We start from the raw sequence: 17846 nt of genomic DNA, 5'->3' as shown, positions 1-17846 counted from the left end.
GATGGGGTGCCTGCGTGGCTCAAGTCAGTTGAGCATCTAGCCCTTGATTTTGACTCAGGTCATGATCTTGGGGTCATGGCCTCAAGCCCTGCATTCGGCTCCGCACTCATCAGAGTCTACTTCTCTCCCTCTGCCCTTCCCCCGACTCACACTCTTTCTCTCTAAAATACATGAATAATTCTTTTTTTGTTTTTAAAGATTTTATTCACTTATTCATGAGAGACACAGAGAGAGAGGGGCAGAGACAGGCAGAGAGAGATGCAGGCTCCACGCAGGGAACCTAATGTGGGACTCAAACCTGGGACCCCAGGATCATGTCCTGGGCCAAAAGCAGACACGCTCAACCGCTGAGCCACCCAGGCATTCCTAAATGAATAATTAAAAAAAAAAAAAGGTAAAATTGTTGCTCTCTGAGTTTGGTTATAAATTATAAATTAAATAACTGGTATCACATTTTCTTTTAGTAGTCTTTAAAAGTTATATTGATGTAATTTTATTAAAATAGTAACCTCCTTTGGGGTACTTAAAATATGATTCAGTATTTAAAGACAAAACACACCAGGAGGTGCCTGGTGGTTCAATTGGTTAAGTGTCCAACTCTCAATTTCCGCTCAGGTCATCATCAGGTCATCATCAGGATCCCATCTTGGAGCTTGCTCAAGATTCTCTTTCCCTCTTCTTCTGCCCCTGCCCTCCCAACCTTAATCAGTCGATTAAGCATCAGCCTTTGGCTTAGGTCCTGATCCCAGGGTCCTAGGATGAAGCCCTGCAACAAGCTTCCTGCTCAGCAAGGAGTCTGCTTCTCCATCTCCATCTCTTTCCCTCTGCTCTCTCTCTCTCAAATAAAGAAATCTTTTTAAAAAATAGGGAAAAAAGAAAAAAAAATTTTTTAGATTTAATATATTTATTTGACAGAGAGAGAGAGCACAAGCAGGCAGAGTGGCAGGCAGATGGAGGAGAAGCAGGCTCCCCAAGGAGCAGGGAGCCCAATGTGGGGCTCAATCCCAAGACTCTGGGATCATGACCTGAGCTGAAGGCAGATGCTTAACTGACTGAGCCATCCAAGTGCCCCACATTTAAGTATTTAAGTTAGGAATATGAAGACATCTTTTGTCATCCCTACTGTTAGAATGGCTACTAGATTCCATCATTTCTGAATTCTTTACCCTTTTTTGAACTAGAATGGAAGCAAATAGATTAGAACTACCTCCATAGCTGCAGTAGAAATCAATTGATAAGAATATTTATCATGGGAGGCACCTAAATGGCTCAGCTGGTTAAGTGTCTGCCTTCAGCTCATGTCATGATCCCCAGATCCTGGGACTGAGCCCCACATAGGGCTCCCTGCTCAGCAGAGGAGTCTGCTTCTCCCTCTTCCTATGCTACCACTGTGTTCCCTCTCTCACTCACTTTCTCTCTCAAATAAATAAAATCTTTTAAAAATTTTATGATGCTATTACATCTTAACAAATAAGATAAATTTAGACTCCAGTAACTGTTTTAACCTTCATTTGGTAAACTATTTACAGAAAAATATATACAACTTCACAATACAAAAAATTATGCTAAAAACTCTTAAGTCTATCAGATACAGGGTGTCTACATGGCTCAGTCAGTTAAGGTTGGACTCTTGATTTTGGCCCAGGTCATGATCTCAGGGTCATGGGATCAAGCCTCCTTTATCATGCAGAGTCTACTTAAGATTCTCTCAGTCTCCTTCTGCCCACCCCCCCCCCACCAACTCATGCACATGTGTATGCATATGCACACTCTCTAATAAATAAATCTAGAAATTAAAATATTTTTAAAAGTCTATCTGATAAATACATTTCTTAAATTTAATATCCTTGAGAAAAGTCAATTCAAGAAACTTAATGTTTAAAATAATTATGTAATTCTAATCTATGTCTTGTTAAGTATAAAATTTTGTTTTAAAGATTTTATTTGAGAGAGAGACAAAAAGAGAGCATGCATGTGGGTGCACAAGCGGGTAGGAGGTGCAAAGGGAGAGAAGCAGACTCCTGAGGAGCAGGGAGCCAGATGCAGGACTCAATCCCAGGACCCAGAGATCATGACCTGAGCTGAAGGCAGATGCTTAACCGAATGAGCCACCCAGGTGCCCCTACTATGAAATTTCTCTCTTTTTATTTATTTTTTTTTTAAGATTTTATTAATTTATTCATGAGAGACCCAGAAAGAGGCAGACACACAGGCAGATGGAGAGGCAGGCTTCCTGCGAGGAGTCTGATATGGGACTCATCCCAGGACCCCAGGATCACGACCTGCGCCAAAGACAGACACTCAACCACTGAGCCACCCAGGTGTATGAAATTTCTAAAGGATAAAATTCTGTTTATTTACATGTACTTAGTACATTTTTACATGTACCAACAGCAATCATTTAAATCACCACACTCTTAAAAAGCATTATGTGTCTTTTCTGGGAATGGATTAGGGGGTGGGAATGGATTAGGGGGTGGGAATGGAAGGGATGAGGGGTTATTCTTTGATTTGACCTTATAACCACAAAGTATTTAGATATATATATTTTTATACGTGAAGTAATTATTACCACTTAATACAACCACCATAAGCCAAAGACAATACCTTGGGGTGAGGAAAGAGTCTCTTGTAGCTTCCCCTGAGAGAGGAGTCCCAAGTAGCTGAGAACAACATATTTTGTTTCATAGTGAAATCCTAGAGGCACAGTAGTAGAGGACGCCATTGAGTTGGCTGGCAGAGCTCCAGAAGGTCTACTTACAGATGTGCAAACCTAAAAAACATAAAGGTATCTTTTCAGCTTAAAGTTTGTTACATGGGCAGCCCGGGTGGCTCAGTGGTTTAGCACTGCCTTCAGCCCAGGGCCTGACCCTGGAGACCTGGGATCGAGTCCCACGTCAGGTTCCCTGCATAGATCCTGCTTCTCCCTCTACCTGTGTCTCTGCCTCTCTCTCTGTGTCTCTCATAAATGAAATAAATAAACATATTTCAGACTTTAATTCCCAATAATCTTTAAAAATTGTAACTTTAGTTTACTTACAAGTGAGAATTTATCAATTCAGATTTCAGATCAAAAGCAAATTTCCCCTTCTATATCTCCCTAGTTTCTGTTTTCACGTATGTGGCAAAAACAGTAGCTATGTCTGTACCTCTCCTTCCACCCCAATATATGTTCTCTTATTTCTTATAAAAGAAATGTTTTAAAGATTTCATTTATTTATTCATGAAAAAGAGGGATCCCTGGGTGGCGCAGCAGTTTGGCGCCTGCCTTTGGCCCAGGGCGCGATCCTGGAGACCCGGGATCGAATCCCACATCAGGCTCACGGTGCATGGAGCCTGCTTCTCCCTCTGCCTGTGTCTCTGCCTCTCCCTCTTTCTCTCTGTATGACTATCATAAATAAAATTTAAAAAAAAAAAAAAACTTAAAAAAAAAAAGAAAAAGAGAGGCAGAGGAAGAGGGAAAGTGACAGGCAGGCTCCCCGTGGAGCAGGGAGCCTAATGCAGGGCTTAATCTCATGACCCTGAAATCATGGTCTGAGCTGAAGGCAGATGCTTAACCAACTGAGCCACCCTGGTGTCCCCTCTTATTTCTTTTAAATAAAGCTTCCCAAGGGCACCTGACTGGCTCAGTTGGTAGAGCATATGACTTGATCTCAGGATTGTGAGTTCAAGCCCCATATTGAGTGTGGAAATTACTTTAAAAATCTTTAAAAAACTAAAAAAAACAAAGCCTCCTAAATTCTAGCTAGATCCACAGCCACACAACTGCAGACCACATTTCCCAGTTCCCTAGGAGCTTACTGTGCCATACGATTAGCCTGAATCAGGGGAATACAAACAGAAGTTATGTGTGCAATCTGTGGGTCTCTCCGTAGAGACTCTCTCCTTCTTCCTATGGTTTGGAATGTGAATGTGGCAGAAAATCAGTTCTGACATGCAAACAAGGACACAATGTTAGGGGATGGTAAAGGAACAAGAGAGAAGGAACTGGGTTCCTGAATGACCACGTGCAGCAGAGTGGCCCTGCCAGGCTGGGCCAACCACCTCAGGAATGCTATTGAAGGCGCCTCATTCTTTTTTTTTTTAATATTTTATTTATTTATTCATGAGAGACACAGAGAGAGAGAGAGAGAGAGAGGCAGAAACACAGGCAGAGGGAGAAGCAGGTGCCCTGCAGGGAGCCCGATGTCGGACTCGATCCCAGGACCCCTGGGATCATGCCCTGGGCTGAAGACAGGCCCTCAACCGCTGAGCCACCCAGGCATCCCAAGGCACTTCATTCTGAAATCTCTTCATACGCACCCTAACTTGTACCCTAATTAATACAACTACAGCTTCTACCTTTTCACATGGACTTAGTAGCTATTTTACCTACCAAGTACCTAAATAGTTGTTTCAAACGTATTGTTTCCAAATAACTGTTTTCTACTTAAACAATACTGCTTTAAGATCTCAAGAAATATCCAGTAAAAGAAAAAGAGGTTCAGATAACTAATAACATGAAAAAGAGGCAATGTTGGCAAAATTTAAGACCTATAAGCAAACTAAGAGAAATGTCTAAGAGTGATAAACAATGAAAAAATACATGTAGAATATAAAATACACAAAAGAAAATAGTGGCTGTATATAAACAGACAAAAAGAAATAACAAAAATATGCTTCAAATGGTTAAATACTGTCCTTAAAAAATGTATTTATGGGGACACCTGGGTGGCTCAGTGGTTGGGCGCCTGCCTTTGGTTCAGGGAGTGATCCCAGAGTTCCAGGATCAAGTCCCGCACTGGGTTTCCTGCCTGGAGCCTGCTTCTGCCTCTGCCTATGTCTCTGCCTCCCTCTCTCTGTGTCTCTCAAGAATAAATAAATCTTTAAAAATGTACTTATGGTTGCAATTATCAGTTTTTTTTTCAGGCTATCAAAAGGAATCCTAGGCGCAGCCTGGGTGGCTCAGCGGTTTGGCACCTTTGGCCCAGGGCGTGAGCCTGGAAACCCGGGATCGAGTCCCTCGTCAGGCTCCCTGCATGGAGCCTGCTTCTCCCTCTGCCTCTCTCTCTCTCTCTCTGTGTCTCTCATGAATAAATAAATAAAAATCTTAAAAAAAAAAAAAAAAAAGGAATCCTAGCTCAACATTTAGAAGTCCCTATTGCTTCCTATCTTCAGGGAGGCTACCAAATTATATCAAAACAGTAGACCTCAGACTGCCCTGTTCAACTTTAAAAGTTTACTAACTTCAGAAAGTATTTCAAAATTATCAAAACATACTCCAAAGAAAGGGAGAAAGTGTCACAGCTTACATCACAGGAATGAAAGCCACACTCACTGTAATTACAGGATGTTTTATTCTGAAAAGCTCAAAATATTTGATACTTTTACACTGTTACAATCTAATAGTGAGAAGACAATTTTAAAATTACAGATATGAAAAGGGATACCACAGAGGTAAAATAAGTTTTCTGAGGCCTGTCAGGTACTAGCTAGTTGCAGTGCTGTAATGAATCTTCCCTTTTTGTTTTGTTTTTTAAATTTTTTTTTTGCCTGCCTGTTGCCATTTGAACCCAATTTCCTATGTAGGGAGCATCCAACATTGTGTCTGTCTTGATAGGAAACAGATCTCCAGCCCCCACTACAAAAGCTAAAATGAGCTATACTTCTTCTTTCCCATTGTTTTGTTTTGTGGCATGTAGGGTATGTGATCTAGGTTCAGCCAAGTCAGAGACTCCTACTAGGATCTAGAATATGGAAGGACATTTAAACTAAAGATAATTCATGGAGAAGGCTGTGGTACTAGGTCAGCAGAGGCAGCAGGCATATCGGATAGCAGTGTTCTAACTCCTATTCCTTGGCCTGATCCTGGCCGACTCAGCAGCTGAGTCTCCCTTGGCTCTTGCCTGTTTCCCAAACCTAATTTTCCAGCTTTCCCATCCATTCTGTGAGCTACCCAATGCCCTTTTCCTGAGTTATTTTCCTGCTTAAATAAGCTAGAATGACTTTGTGTTATTGGCAACCAAGACCTAACTGGAACAAGGGCCACATTGGAACCTAATTTTCTTCAGACTTGTGAGGCAGTTCCCCAACAACTGTAATGCACTACTTTTATGTGAAGATTAAGAAATTTATAGTTTAGAAAAATCTTCACGTTCTGCAAAATCCTCATATGGACCTAGTAATTACATCTACTGAAACAGAAGACAATGCCTTCTGATAACTGTGTGTTCATTCCACACACATTTCCTAAGATACAAGGTACTCTACAGACATTAGGCACAAAGACAGTAATTAAGATAAACCACCTGCCTTTCTGCAGTTTTTGACAAGTAAAGTAAAAATATGCAAATAAATCAAAATAAGGAAGTTCTGTAAGTCAGGATCCACGGAATAAGACAAGGCAACTCAAAAGAAGCAGGAAAGTCTCCCTGGAAAAGGGAAAAGGTAGGGAAAGGCTTTATAAAGTAAAATCTGAGCCAATCTGGAATATGAGTTAGGTTTTCATTAACTGAAAACCAGTGTGCCATCTCAGCGTAGGGGGATGGAGCAGGGATGAGTTTTAGATGTAAAGACCATGAAAAAGCACAGAAGTGTTTTGAAACTGCCTTGAACATTAAAACTAAAGAATTTGACAGGGCTAAATCCTGAGATTTAAGGAGGATGAGGCTCAGGAGGTGTAAACAGCAGTCAACATTTGGCATGCTTTGTATACCGTGAGATTCTAGGAAGCTTAGGTTTTATCCTATAAGCAAGGAATTATTTTAACCATTTCATGAATGAACCCCCTAAAACTGTATGTAGGGATCCCTGGGTGGCGCGGCGGTTTGGCGCCTGCCTTTGGCCCAGGGCGCGATCCTGGAGACCTGGGATCGAGTCCCGTGTCGGGCTCCCAGTGGATGGAGCCTGCTTCTCCCTCTGCCTGTGTCTCTGCCTCTCTCTCATCTCTCTCTGTGTGACTATCATAAATAAATAAATAAATAAATAAATAAATAAATAAATAAATAACTGTATGTAAATTCTGCGTGCATGAGCCTTTTTTTCTGGAGAGAAAAATCACTCCACTTCTTTCATTAGATTCTCAAATTAGATCATGATGTAAAACAGGCTAAAAACTACTGTAGAACACTAGTAGGAACTATTGAAAGGCTTTAAGCAAAAGAAGCATTATCAACTGATTATATTCTAGAAAAATCATCCTAGAGATAGTATAGAAGATTAAGAATAGAGAGTGGAGGCAAGGACACAAGTTAGGGGGAATATTGGAAAAATCTAAACAAGAGATGTATGAAGGCATGAGTTAGAGCAAGAACACCAGAAAGAAGGGGATGAACAGGAAAATTAAGAACTTCAAACATTTGTTAACTAACTCAGTAAGAGAATACTCCAGGCAGCTGTTATGGAAAGTGGTGTTATTCCTATTTCTCAGAACAGATAATAAAGGAAGAATTGGTTTAGGAGAGGATAACAGGTTCACTTTGGGGCATACATAACTTAAAAATACCTAGGAGTTGTCCAAGTGAAGATGTACAGCAAGTAGTCAGACATAAAAGGCCTTATACTAAGAGGTCTGGACTGGAGATACAGAATTGTGCTCTGCATAGATACAAGTCAATGAAATTATCTAAGGAGATTGAATGGAGAGTTAGTGACCTTCAATGGGTAGGAAGTGTCAAAAGTGAAAAAGGGTATTACAGTTTGAAAAACCCATATTCAATAGATAGTTTCACATTGGAAAGGGGAACATTACCTACTGTTTTCAGATTACAAAGTATAAACAATAAAGCTCAGTAAATCTTCAATCTTTTTTTTTCTTCAATCTTCCTTGTATCAATGACTCAGTGCAGGGATGGGAGAGGACATCCCCTGGGTACCACTGAGCTACCCAGGATTCCCAAGTTCAGTGTAGTTTTTAGGCTTTAAATGTGTATTGGACAATCTAAGTATAAATATATCAGACCTAAATATGACAGACTTACAGTATCTAACTTCTAATTTAGCTTTAGCTTCCAGTTAGCTATAGAGAAACAAAGCAGCTCATTCAGGCCTGTGGTTAGGTGGCAGGGTAGACAGACTCCAGGAACGCTATTACGCACCTAGTGTGTTGGCATTATAGAACAAAGGGGGACACCTGGGTGGCTCAGCGCTTTAGCGCCTGCCTTTGGCCCAGGGCATGATCCTGAAGTCCCGGGATTGAGCCCTGCATCAGGCTCCCTGCAAGGAGCCTGCTTCTCCCTCTGCCTGTGTCTCTGCTCTCTGTGTGTCTCATGAATAAATAAATAAATAAAATCTTTAAAAAAATATATAGAACAAAGGCACTGAGAATATGCAAAATATAAACTCCACTGCACTACTACAGGGTCATGTACTCTAAGGGTTTTCTGAGAAGAGAGGGCATGCACTTCCTTTGCAACATTCTGTAGTGCAGTCAACAGACTTGCACAATGGGCCCTTGCGTTTTGAACAAATATAAATAAATTACATCTGCACGAGATCTCTATTTTGAAGCATTCTTCCACATGTTGTCATAGTAATCCTCTATGCTACGGGGAAAAGGTAAGTCTTAATTTTACTGATGGAGAATCAAGAACAATTTATTTGCACAAAATCATACCGCTAGTTAACAGTGTAATCACTTGGTTAGATACGTTGTTCAGTTCTGAACTCAAGGCATATTTACTGCATACCAGGCAATGTGCTGGGTGAGAAGAATGCAGAAGTGAAAACACTAATAACAAGAGGAAGAAATGGTAGACAAGGTGTTTTTTCAAAGGGACTACTGAAAGAAGCAAATTTGTCAATTTTAAGGATGGGGCAAGGAGGGGCACCTGGGCGGCTCAGTCCCTTAAGCATCTGCTTTTGGCTGAGGTCATGATCCCAGGGTCCTGAAATTGGGCCTCAGGGAGCCTGCTTCTCCTTCTCCCCCTCCCTGCTGCTCCCCTACTGTGCTGACAAATTAAAAAAAAAATTAAAAATCTTTAAAAAGAATGGGGCAAGGGGAAAAAAGGAAAAAGATCGGATGAAAGGTAAACATGATCTGAGATCACCACTCAGATCTCTCCTGGAAGCAGGTAAAATGCTCAGGTTCACACCACTACTGCCTCACCAATACAGAGTGCATTTCACCTGTAGGACATCTCAAGCTTCTTTTTAAATTATAAGAACATAGTTAATTTACTCTAAATCTTGTTTAGCAGACTCTTTTAGAATTCAAATTAGGTATAAGCGCTCTTGTATCCTGAAGTTTAAATATAGTTTTAAATATAAAAACTCCTGGGCAGGGATCCCTGGGTGGTGCAGCGGTTTGGCGCCTGCCTTTGGCCCAGGGCGCGATCCTGGAGACCCGGGATCGAGTCCCACGTCGGGCTCCCAGTGCATGGAGCCTGCTTCTCCCTCTGCCTGTGTCTCTGCCTCTCTCTATCTTTCTGTGACTATCATAAAAAAAAAAAAAAAAACAACAACAACAACAACAACAACTCCTGGGCAGCCCAGCTGGCTCAGCGGTTTAGCGCCACCTTCAGCCCAGGGGTGATCCTGGAGACCGGGGATCAAGTCCCACTCTGGCTCCCTGCGTGGAGCCTGCTTCTCCCTCTGCCTGTGTCTCTGTCTCTCTCTCTCCGTGTCCCTCATGAATAAATAAATAAAATATTTAAAAACAAACAAACAAAACTACTGGAGTGTCTGGCTAGCTCCGTCAGTGGAACATGCAACTCTTGATTTTGGTATTGTCATGAGTTCAAACCTGGTGTTGGGCATAGAGCTTACTTAAAACTAATAAAAATTTTAGAAAATAAATATAAAAACTAACTTTTGCACAAATCTAACAAGCCACTGACTATATCTGTTGTTACCAGTTGTTTCCTTCTCTGCCTTACACCTTTAGTTTGCTCCTCTATTAAGTTACAAGCAGGTGCCGGCCAAATGGACAGCAGGAGGAAGCTTGGAGTAACTTAATCCTATGTTTATACATTCATTTGGTGGTGTCTCCAAAACCAGGCAGAAATAAAACATCCTTCAGTAACAAATGTAACATTCACAACTTACAATAAATACTTTGCTTTATTTATTTTTAACCAGATTTCTATCATGAATACATCTGAATACATCATGAATACCAGTGCAAATTCCAGGATGCCCGCACTGATGGTACTACAGGAATTAAAGCCTATTTTATGAACTATAACCAGAAGGTAGGTAGCAACTATTAAACTCTACTTTAAATTCTTATGGAAAGCAAATCTGCAACACGAGAGTTTTTTAGTTGTTTCCCAAACTCATCTGATCATAATCACCTTGGATGCTTGTGGAAAATAGACATTTCCAGGACCCACTTCAGGCATACTATTTACAATACCATAGCTTTATTGTATTCCTTAACTCCAATGAGCCAAAACAGAAATACATTACAATTTAACATGTTTTAATTATTTCAAGAAGCTTTGTTTTTAGACCATTTCCATCCACTAAAATTATAATAAGACTCATATACTCCAGTAATAGAGTTGAACAGATCCATAATCCATTTACAAAAAGAAAAATAAAAAATCCACAGATAACTCAATCACAAATCAAAACTCTGGAATTTTATTTTATTTTTTAAAAGATCTTATTTATTTATTCATGACAGACATAGAGAGAGAGAGAGAGAGAGAGAGAGAGAGAGAGAGGCAGAGACACAGGCAGAGGGAGAAGCAGGCTCCCTATCCCGGCTCTCCAGGACCAGACGCGGGCCGAAGGCGGGGCCAAACCACTGGGCCACCGGGGCTTCCCAAAACTCTGGAATTTTAAACATTAACAAAGTTTTTGGGTTACAAGATCTCTACTCTCCAGACTCACTGGTGGTTTAGTAGAGAGTTTGTTTCAAGTTCCACAAATTAACATTAAGTACAGTAACTTTCATTTTTAAAGATTCATACTTTATTAGCCCCTATAGAATTCTAGGACTTTCTCTAAAATAAGAGAAGAAAAATGAAATAATCCTAATAAAAACTGTGAAATTTAAAAATTCACCTGACCAGGACACCTGGGTGGCTTAGCAGCTGAGCGGCTGCCTTTGGCTCAGGGCGTGATCACGGGGTCCTGGGATTGAGCCCCACATCAGGCTCCTTTCGTGAAGCCTGCTTCTCCCTCTGCCTGTGTCTCTGCCTCTCTATGTCTCGTGAATAAATAAAATCTTAAAAAAAAAAAAAAATTCACTCCACCCAGCTGAGAAATGCAACTGGGCAAAGGTGTCATTTTTAAAACTCAGCAGACACTAAATATTCTAGTGTAGACAGTCCCTTTCCTACTGAAACATGCTTAATTGAAATGCTCTAGTTCAATCTTGTTTTAAGAGCTGTCCCAAAATGTTTTCACTCAGCAGTTGGGATTCAAAGATAAGGTACTTTATAGAGGAATGCTTCACTTTCCCCTTCTCCCCACAGGCACAGTCTTTCACAATAATTAGGTTTCCCATGTATATGTAGATAGCTTTATAAAAGGGAGACATAAAATTCAATTGCTCTGTTCCACTCCCAGGTATATGCCAGAGACATGAAAACACATGTCTACATAAAAACTTGCACATGAATAGTTATAGCAGCATAATATTTAACAGCCAAATAGTGAAAATAACTGCCCATCAGCTGATGAATAAAGAAAATTCATACATCCATACTATGGCATATTGTGGCTATAAAAAGGACAGATAGATGCTACAACATGGATGAACCCTGATATCATGCTGAGTAAAAGAGGCCAGTCACAAAAGACCACATATTGCATAATTCTGTTTGTATGAAATATCCAGAATTGGTCAGTCCATAGACAGAAAGTAAATCCGTGGTTGCCTAAGTAGGGGAGGTGAAGGAGACTGGGAATAAAAAATGACTAATGGGTATGGGGTTTTGTTTGAGGTTGATGAAAAGTGCGGCAGCGGTTGTACATTCTGTGAATATACTAAAACCAGTCCAAAAAAAAAAAAAAAAAGCCATTAAATTGTGATATTGGTGAATTGTAAGTTATGTCTCAAGGGGACGCCTGGGTGGCTCAATGGTTAAGCGCCTGTCTTTGGCCCAGGGCATGATCCTGGAGACCTGGGATCAAGTCCCACATCGGGCTCCCTGCATGGAGCCTGCTTCTCTCTCTGCCTGTGTCTCTGCCTGTCTCTGTGTGTCTCTCAAGAATAAATAAATAAAATCTTAGAAAAAAAAAGTTATGTCTCAAGATGTTAAAAAAAACAGCTAGTCTGGTAACAGACCTCTCCCTTCGACGCTGTAATATATATTAAATAAGAATCTTGGTGATCATTTCTTTGGAATAAGATATGAATCAAAATGAAATTGAAAAATGATAAAAAGCAGGACAGCAAGATTGACTGTTTAAAATTTGTTTTCTATGTCTAAAATATTTCATAAGAGAGCAGCCCAGGTGGCTCAGCGGTTTAGTGCAGCCTTCAGCCCAGGGCCTGATCCTAGAGACCTGGGATGGAGTCCCACATGGGGCTCCTTGCATGGAGCCTGCTTCTCCCTCTGCCTGTGTCTCTGCCTCTCTCTCTCTCTCTCTCTCTCTCTCTCTGTCTCTCCTGGATAAAGAAATAGAATAATTTTTTAAAAATAAAGAAATAAAATATTTCGTAAGACAAGTAGATTTTTAAAACGATGATTATTGTTGCATATTACTTATCCTAAAAGTTTCGTGTATGAGATATTTAGTAGTGATTAATTGATGCGCTAGAGAGCAACATCTTTACAAAACTGGCTGGACTCAACTTTACATATCCTTCAACTCAATTCAACTACTGAGGTACAAGCCTCCATAAGAAAATGAATCACTTAAAAAAAAAAAAAACAACTGAAAGTTGTACCTGACCAAAGAATTTTCAAAACCCTTACTGGCCTATTATCAAATGGAGAACATTTCATAACGGCTTAAATAGTTTCAATTGGCAGGTGCAAATGCGCACGGTACACTTACCCAACTACGTATACGAGGTATAAATAGTTTACTACCTACAAAAACATGTGCTTAATTTTCTGGGAGATAAAAAAAGAAGGTACTAGAAGGGTGTGGCAACTCATCCAAGGTCACAACAAGTCAGGGCAGAGATCAGCATTCTGGTTTGCACAAACCTCCAGAGGAAATCTTACTGACAATTTCGCAAAAAGACTTCGTTTGTTTGGCTTTACCATAGTAAAGCAAAAAAAGGGGGGCGGAGGCGGTTGCCGTCAGTCCGGTTTAAGACTTGTAAAAAGACAGCGAGATCGCTACTTTAAATAAACAAATCCTGGTGCGGGGAGCGGGTAAGACAAAGGTCCCAGTGACGAGCGTGTGAACGACTGGCCAGATCCTTCCGATTTCAACCCAAGTTAAACCTCAACTCGGAAACTCTGGGAGTCTTCCTTCCTAGCTGGTTATGAAGGGAAACCTTGGAATCTCCCTGGAAGAGCAAGAGGATAAATGTCAAAGGAAGAAACGCCTCAGTGAGAACCGTACTTCAGGAACAAGAAGGCGGGTCTGAGAACCAAGTCACGGCAGCGACGGGCGGAGCGGCGGGGACTAAGGGACGACGCCCTTCTGCCGCTCCGGGGAAGGAAGGCGAGGGCCGGCACGCTGGCCCCGTCACCGTCGGCGCCGCACCGAGCGCTCCCCCCACCCCGCGGCGCACGCCCCCAGCCCGGCCCTGCGCACCGGCACCGGCTCTCCACGGGACGCTCCGGCGGCGAAGAGCGGCGGCGCCGGGCCGAGGCCGGGCTCCCCCGCTCCGGCTCCCGCCTCCGGCAGCCCCGCTCGGCCAGCGCCCGCGGACCAGTGGGCCCCCGGAGCTCTGAGCCCCCGGGCACGGGAGCGCCGCCTCCGCGCACTCCCTCGGCCACAGGCTCACGGACTCCCACTCACGCGTCGTCGGAACCACGCGGGAGGCGGCGGTTCGGCAGTCTCTGGACACCTTCCTGCCCAGTGAAAACTGCCTGAAGCGCTGGACGAGGACCCAACTCTGCCTGCCCACAACCTCACTCCCCTCACCTGGCCCTGGCCCCTTGCCCCAGAAGAGACGGAACGGGCGGCGGCGACGGCAGTCGTTTCCGACGGGGTCCCCCAGCGGCGGTAGCTGCTTCGACCCGCGGCCCTAATCTACCGCCGCCGCCATGTTGGGAGGTGAGGTCACCCCCGGCGTGCTTCCGTCACCGCCGGCGTCGGGGCGGGCCTGGAGCGTCGGAAGAGGGGCGGCTCTGCTCGCCTGAGCGGAAGCACGGGTCATAGAGCCCGGAGGTCGCGTCGCGCAGACATGACCCGGAAGAGCCGCCCTCCTAGCCTGCTCTTACCGCGAGTGGCTCAAATCTATGGGGCGGGGCGGGGGGCGACGGTGTTTGATGGCCGGAGGAAGGGAGGTGGGCTCTGGAGGACTGGAGCCGTGGAGACAGGAGCCGGCGGTCTCCGCGAAAAGGAGCATTGCTGCTTCCGCAGCGTGTTCCTGTGGATGGATGGAGCGAGCAGTATTGAGGTTTAAGTGTGTGCGAGCGAACGGGTTGGAGAGGAGTCCGCGTGCAAGAAAGCGGCTGAGTTCGCGGCCAGTTGTCGGGGAAGACGGTCCCTGAAATCTGGGGGAAATTTCTAGCAGTCGGGGGGGGTGGGGCCAGGAGGCCTTCGTGGGAGGGCCCGGCCTGACACGTGAGCCCCGGCACGAGCGCGGCGAAGGACGTCCGGCGGCGCCAGGTGCTCGCACCCAGCGGGGGCCTGGACGCGGGGGCCTGGACGCGGGAGTGCGCCGGGACCCGGGGTCCTGGGGGCGTCTGACGGCATCTCGGCCGTGCCCTGGGGGAACCCCGCTGTCTGTGAGGTACGGAAAGGAGACCAGGACATGCATCTGGTTGTCTTTTTTTTTTTTTTTTTTTTTTTTTTAGATTTTATTTATTTATTCATGAGAGACACACACAGAGAGAGTCAGAGACACGGGACGAGGGAGAAGCAGGCTCCATGCTGGGAGCCCGACGTGGGATTCGATCCCGGGTCTCCAGGATCGCGCCCTGGGCCAAAGGCAGGCGCTAAACCGCTGCGCCACCCAGGGATCCGCACCCCCCCCCCCCGTTTTTTTTTTTAAGGGTTTTATTTATTTATTCACGAGAGAGATACAGAGACAGAGGCAGAAACACAGGCAGGGGGAGGAGCAGGCTCCATCCCAGGACTCTGGGATCACGCCTGAGCCGAAAGTACACGTTCAGCCACTGAGCCACTCAGGCGTCCCAATAAGCTGACATTTTCTTAGAAAACCAGACGAAAACCTAAAAACAAAAAGGAAAAAAAATTTAATTGTGACCTGTCCTGAAGTAAACAAGTGGTTGGAATAGAAGGGAAGGTGAAAGTGATGGGGAACGAGGGTAGCCGAGGACAAAGCACAGCAGAGATCCCACACGCGACCCAGGGTGGGGTATGTGTGACATTCCTCAGGAAGCTTCCAACTGTCTTAATGTTGATGCCTTGTGAGAGGGAAAAGCAATCTTTAACTTGTCAATGGCGAGGCCTCCAGTATCTCGCAGGTCCTCCTTAGCATATGAAAATCCTTTTGAAACCTCGTTTTCCCTTCCCCAACTCTGCAGGTGTATAATCAGCCACCCCTCCGTCCGTCGTGCTTTAATAAAACCACGATTTTGCACCAAAGACGTCTCAAGAATTCTTTCTTGGTCGTTGGCTCCGGACCTCACCTATATTCCAAAACTTCATCAAAAGGGTGCTTTTCAAAAGCTTTCTCTAAAGAGGGGACATTTTAAGTTGGAACCTGAAAGAATAAAAAGCTAAATGTTAAGTGGAGGAAAAGAATCCAGGCATAAAGCTTGATGTTTTCCAGGAACTGAAAAGTAAAGCTGATGAGGTGGTGAGCAAGGGAAGAGGAGCTGAGGTCAACCAAGAGAGCGCGGCCCGGGTGCGCGGGGGTGGGGCGGGCAGCGCTCGCACGGACCACGTGGGCTGTAGTATTCACAAGCAGAAGGAAGCCAAGGCGGATTGCAAATTGGGAAACGCTAGATGCCAGCTAGGTTTTGAACCACCCTTTCTGTTGTGCGGGAAATTGGATGGACATGGGTAGGAAGCACACGCACCTCAGTTTCACTGTTTTCTGGTATCATTTGTTTATTCTTTTTAAAATTAATTATTCAAGGGACACTTGGTTGCCTCAGACAGTAGAGCATGTGACTCTTGGTCTTGGGGTTGTGAGTTCGAGCCCTGTATTGGGTGCAGAAATTACTTAAAATCTAAAAACAAAAAAACAAAAACCCACCCAATTCTTGAACAAAGACTGAGATGATTTAAGCTTTTTAAAATTTGTTTTTAGTAAAACAAAGCCAAGGCTTGACCCCCCCCCCTCCCCGAGATTGAGTCTGGCGTTTAAGTTCAAGCGTTAGTTTATTATGCTGATTCTTTTTAAAATTAATTTATTTATTCATGAGAGATAGAGAGGGAGAGGCAGAGACAGAGATACAGGCAGAGGGAGAAGCAGGCTCCATGCAGGGAGCTGGATGTGGGACTCCATCCTAGGACCCCGGGATCACGCCCTGGGCCAAAGGCACACGCTCAACCACTGAGCCACCCAGGCAACCCTGAAATTACTTCAAAATAAAAAGTTGATATTAAAAAAATGTATGTACCCTTTGACCTATAATTCTATTACTAGGAGTCTATCCTAAAAATAAAGAAGCTTTCAAAAGTTCTTTGCGCCTTTCCAACTAGGGCCCGGCAGAATGGCTCCCGCAAAGAAGGGTGGCGAGAAGAAGGGCCGTTCTGCCATCAACGAGGTAGTGACCAGAGAATACACCATCAACATTCACAAACGTATCCATGGAGTGGGTTTCAAGAAGCGTGCCCCTCGGGCACTCAAAGAGATCCGGAAATTTGCCATGAAGGAGATGGGAACTCCAGATGTGCGCATTGACACCAGGCTCAACAAAGCTGTCTGGGCCAAAGGAATAAGGAATGTTCCATACCGTATCCGTGTGCGGTTGTCCAGAAAACGTAACGAGGATGAAGATTCACCAAACAAGCTCTACACGCTGGTTACCTACATACCTGTCACCACTTTCAAAAATCTACAGACTGTTAATGTGGATGAGAACTAATCGCTGATTGTCAAATAAAGGTATAAAACTGCAAAAAAAAAAAAACAAAAAACAAAAACAAAAGTTCTTTGCATTTGGGGAAAAAATATTTGAAGCAAACAAGTCTGGGGGAATTTTTATCCTAATTTTTTGAATAATTCCCTTTGAGGGGCACCTGGGTGGCTAATCAGTACCCCTCAAAATTGTCCAGGTCATCAAATAGAAGATGGGATGCCAGGCCGGCTGAGTCAGAAGAGCAGAGTGGAGTTTAGCCCACCATTGGGTGTAATTACTTAAAGATTTTTTTAAAAAGGAAGGAAAGGTTGAGTAACTCACACGCAAGAAATTTAGCAAACATGACAATCAAATACAATGCAGTATTCTGGATGGGATTGTGGGATAGAAAACGAGCATTAGGTTAAAACCAAGGAAATGTGAATAATTACGGAATTGAGTCAATACATCAATATTGTTCAATTAATTGGAACAATGGGGATCCCTGGGTGGCGCAGCGGTTTGGCGCCTGCCTTGGGCCCAGGGCGCGATCCTGGAGGCCCCGGATCTAGTCCTACGTCGGGGTCCTGGTGCATGGAGCCTGCTTCTCCCTCTGCCTGTGTCTCTGCCTCTCTCTGTGTGAGTATCATAAAAAATAACAATAATAATTGGAACGATGTGCCATGCTAATATATATCAACAATATGGGAAACTGTGTGTCCAGGGAGAAAGAACTCTCGGCTCTATCTGCTTGATTTTTTTTTTTTTTTTGCAAATATACAACTTCTAAAAATAAAATCTATTAATAAA

At 43.7% G+C, this 17846-nt stretch overlaps 2 protein-coding genes across 6 annotated transcripts in view; one reads left to right on the top strand and one right to left on the bottom strand.

Annotated features, from left to right (window-relative positions):
• Positions 1–14200, bottom strand: part of BCL2L13 (BCL2 like 13) — a 92875-nt gene extending 78675 nt beyond the window's left edge. The window contains exons 1-2 of one of the 4 annotated variants that reach the window (XM_025995509.2): positions 13981–14200; positions 2608–2773 (exon numbers count right to left, since the gene is read on the bottom strand). In XM_025995509.2, coding sequence (XP_025851294.1) covers positions 2608–2725 — 118 coding nt within the window. In that variant the 5' untranslated portion in view covers positions 2726–2773; positions 13981–14200. The remainder of the gene's footprint in view (positions 1–2607; positions 2774–13980) is intronic. The other 3 variants (XM_072766381.1, XM_072766380.1, XM_072766382.1) reach the window with 3 other exon arrangements.
• On the top strand, positions 14049–17489 carry LOC112917601 (large ribosomal subunit protein eL31-like). 2 transcript variants are annotated; one of them, XR_012003009.1, is made up of 2 exons: positions 14049–14112; positions 14859–14978. XR_012003009.1 is itself a non-coding variant. In XM_072766388.1 (2 exons), exons 1-2 carry the CDS (start codon positions 14103–14105, stop codon positions 17061–17063), a joined length of 396 nt encoding a protein of 131 aa, XP_072622489.1. In that variant the 5' UTR covers positions 14088–14102; the 3' UTR covers positions 17064–17489. The 2 variants fall into 2 exon arrangements, 1 of the variants encoding a protein (XP_072622489.1); XM_072766388.1 differs by lacking the exon at positions 14859–14978 and adding an exon at positions 16678–17489 and having other exon boundaries at positions 14088–14112.
• The last annotated feature ends 357 nt before the right edge of the window (positions 17490–17846 follow it).

The sequence above is a fragment of the Vulpes vulpes genome, chromosome 8, assembly GCF_048418805.1.
Source record: "Vulpes vulpes isolate BD-2025 chromosome 8, VulVul3, whole genome shotgun sequence".
Taxonomy (NCBI): domain Eukaryota; kingdom Metazoa; phylum Chordata; class Mammalia; order Carnivora; family Canidae; genus Vulpes; species Vulpes vulpes.
Note: the sequence above shows the minus strand (reverse complement) of the source record. Positions and strands in the feature narration are given on the sequence as shown.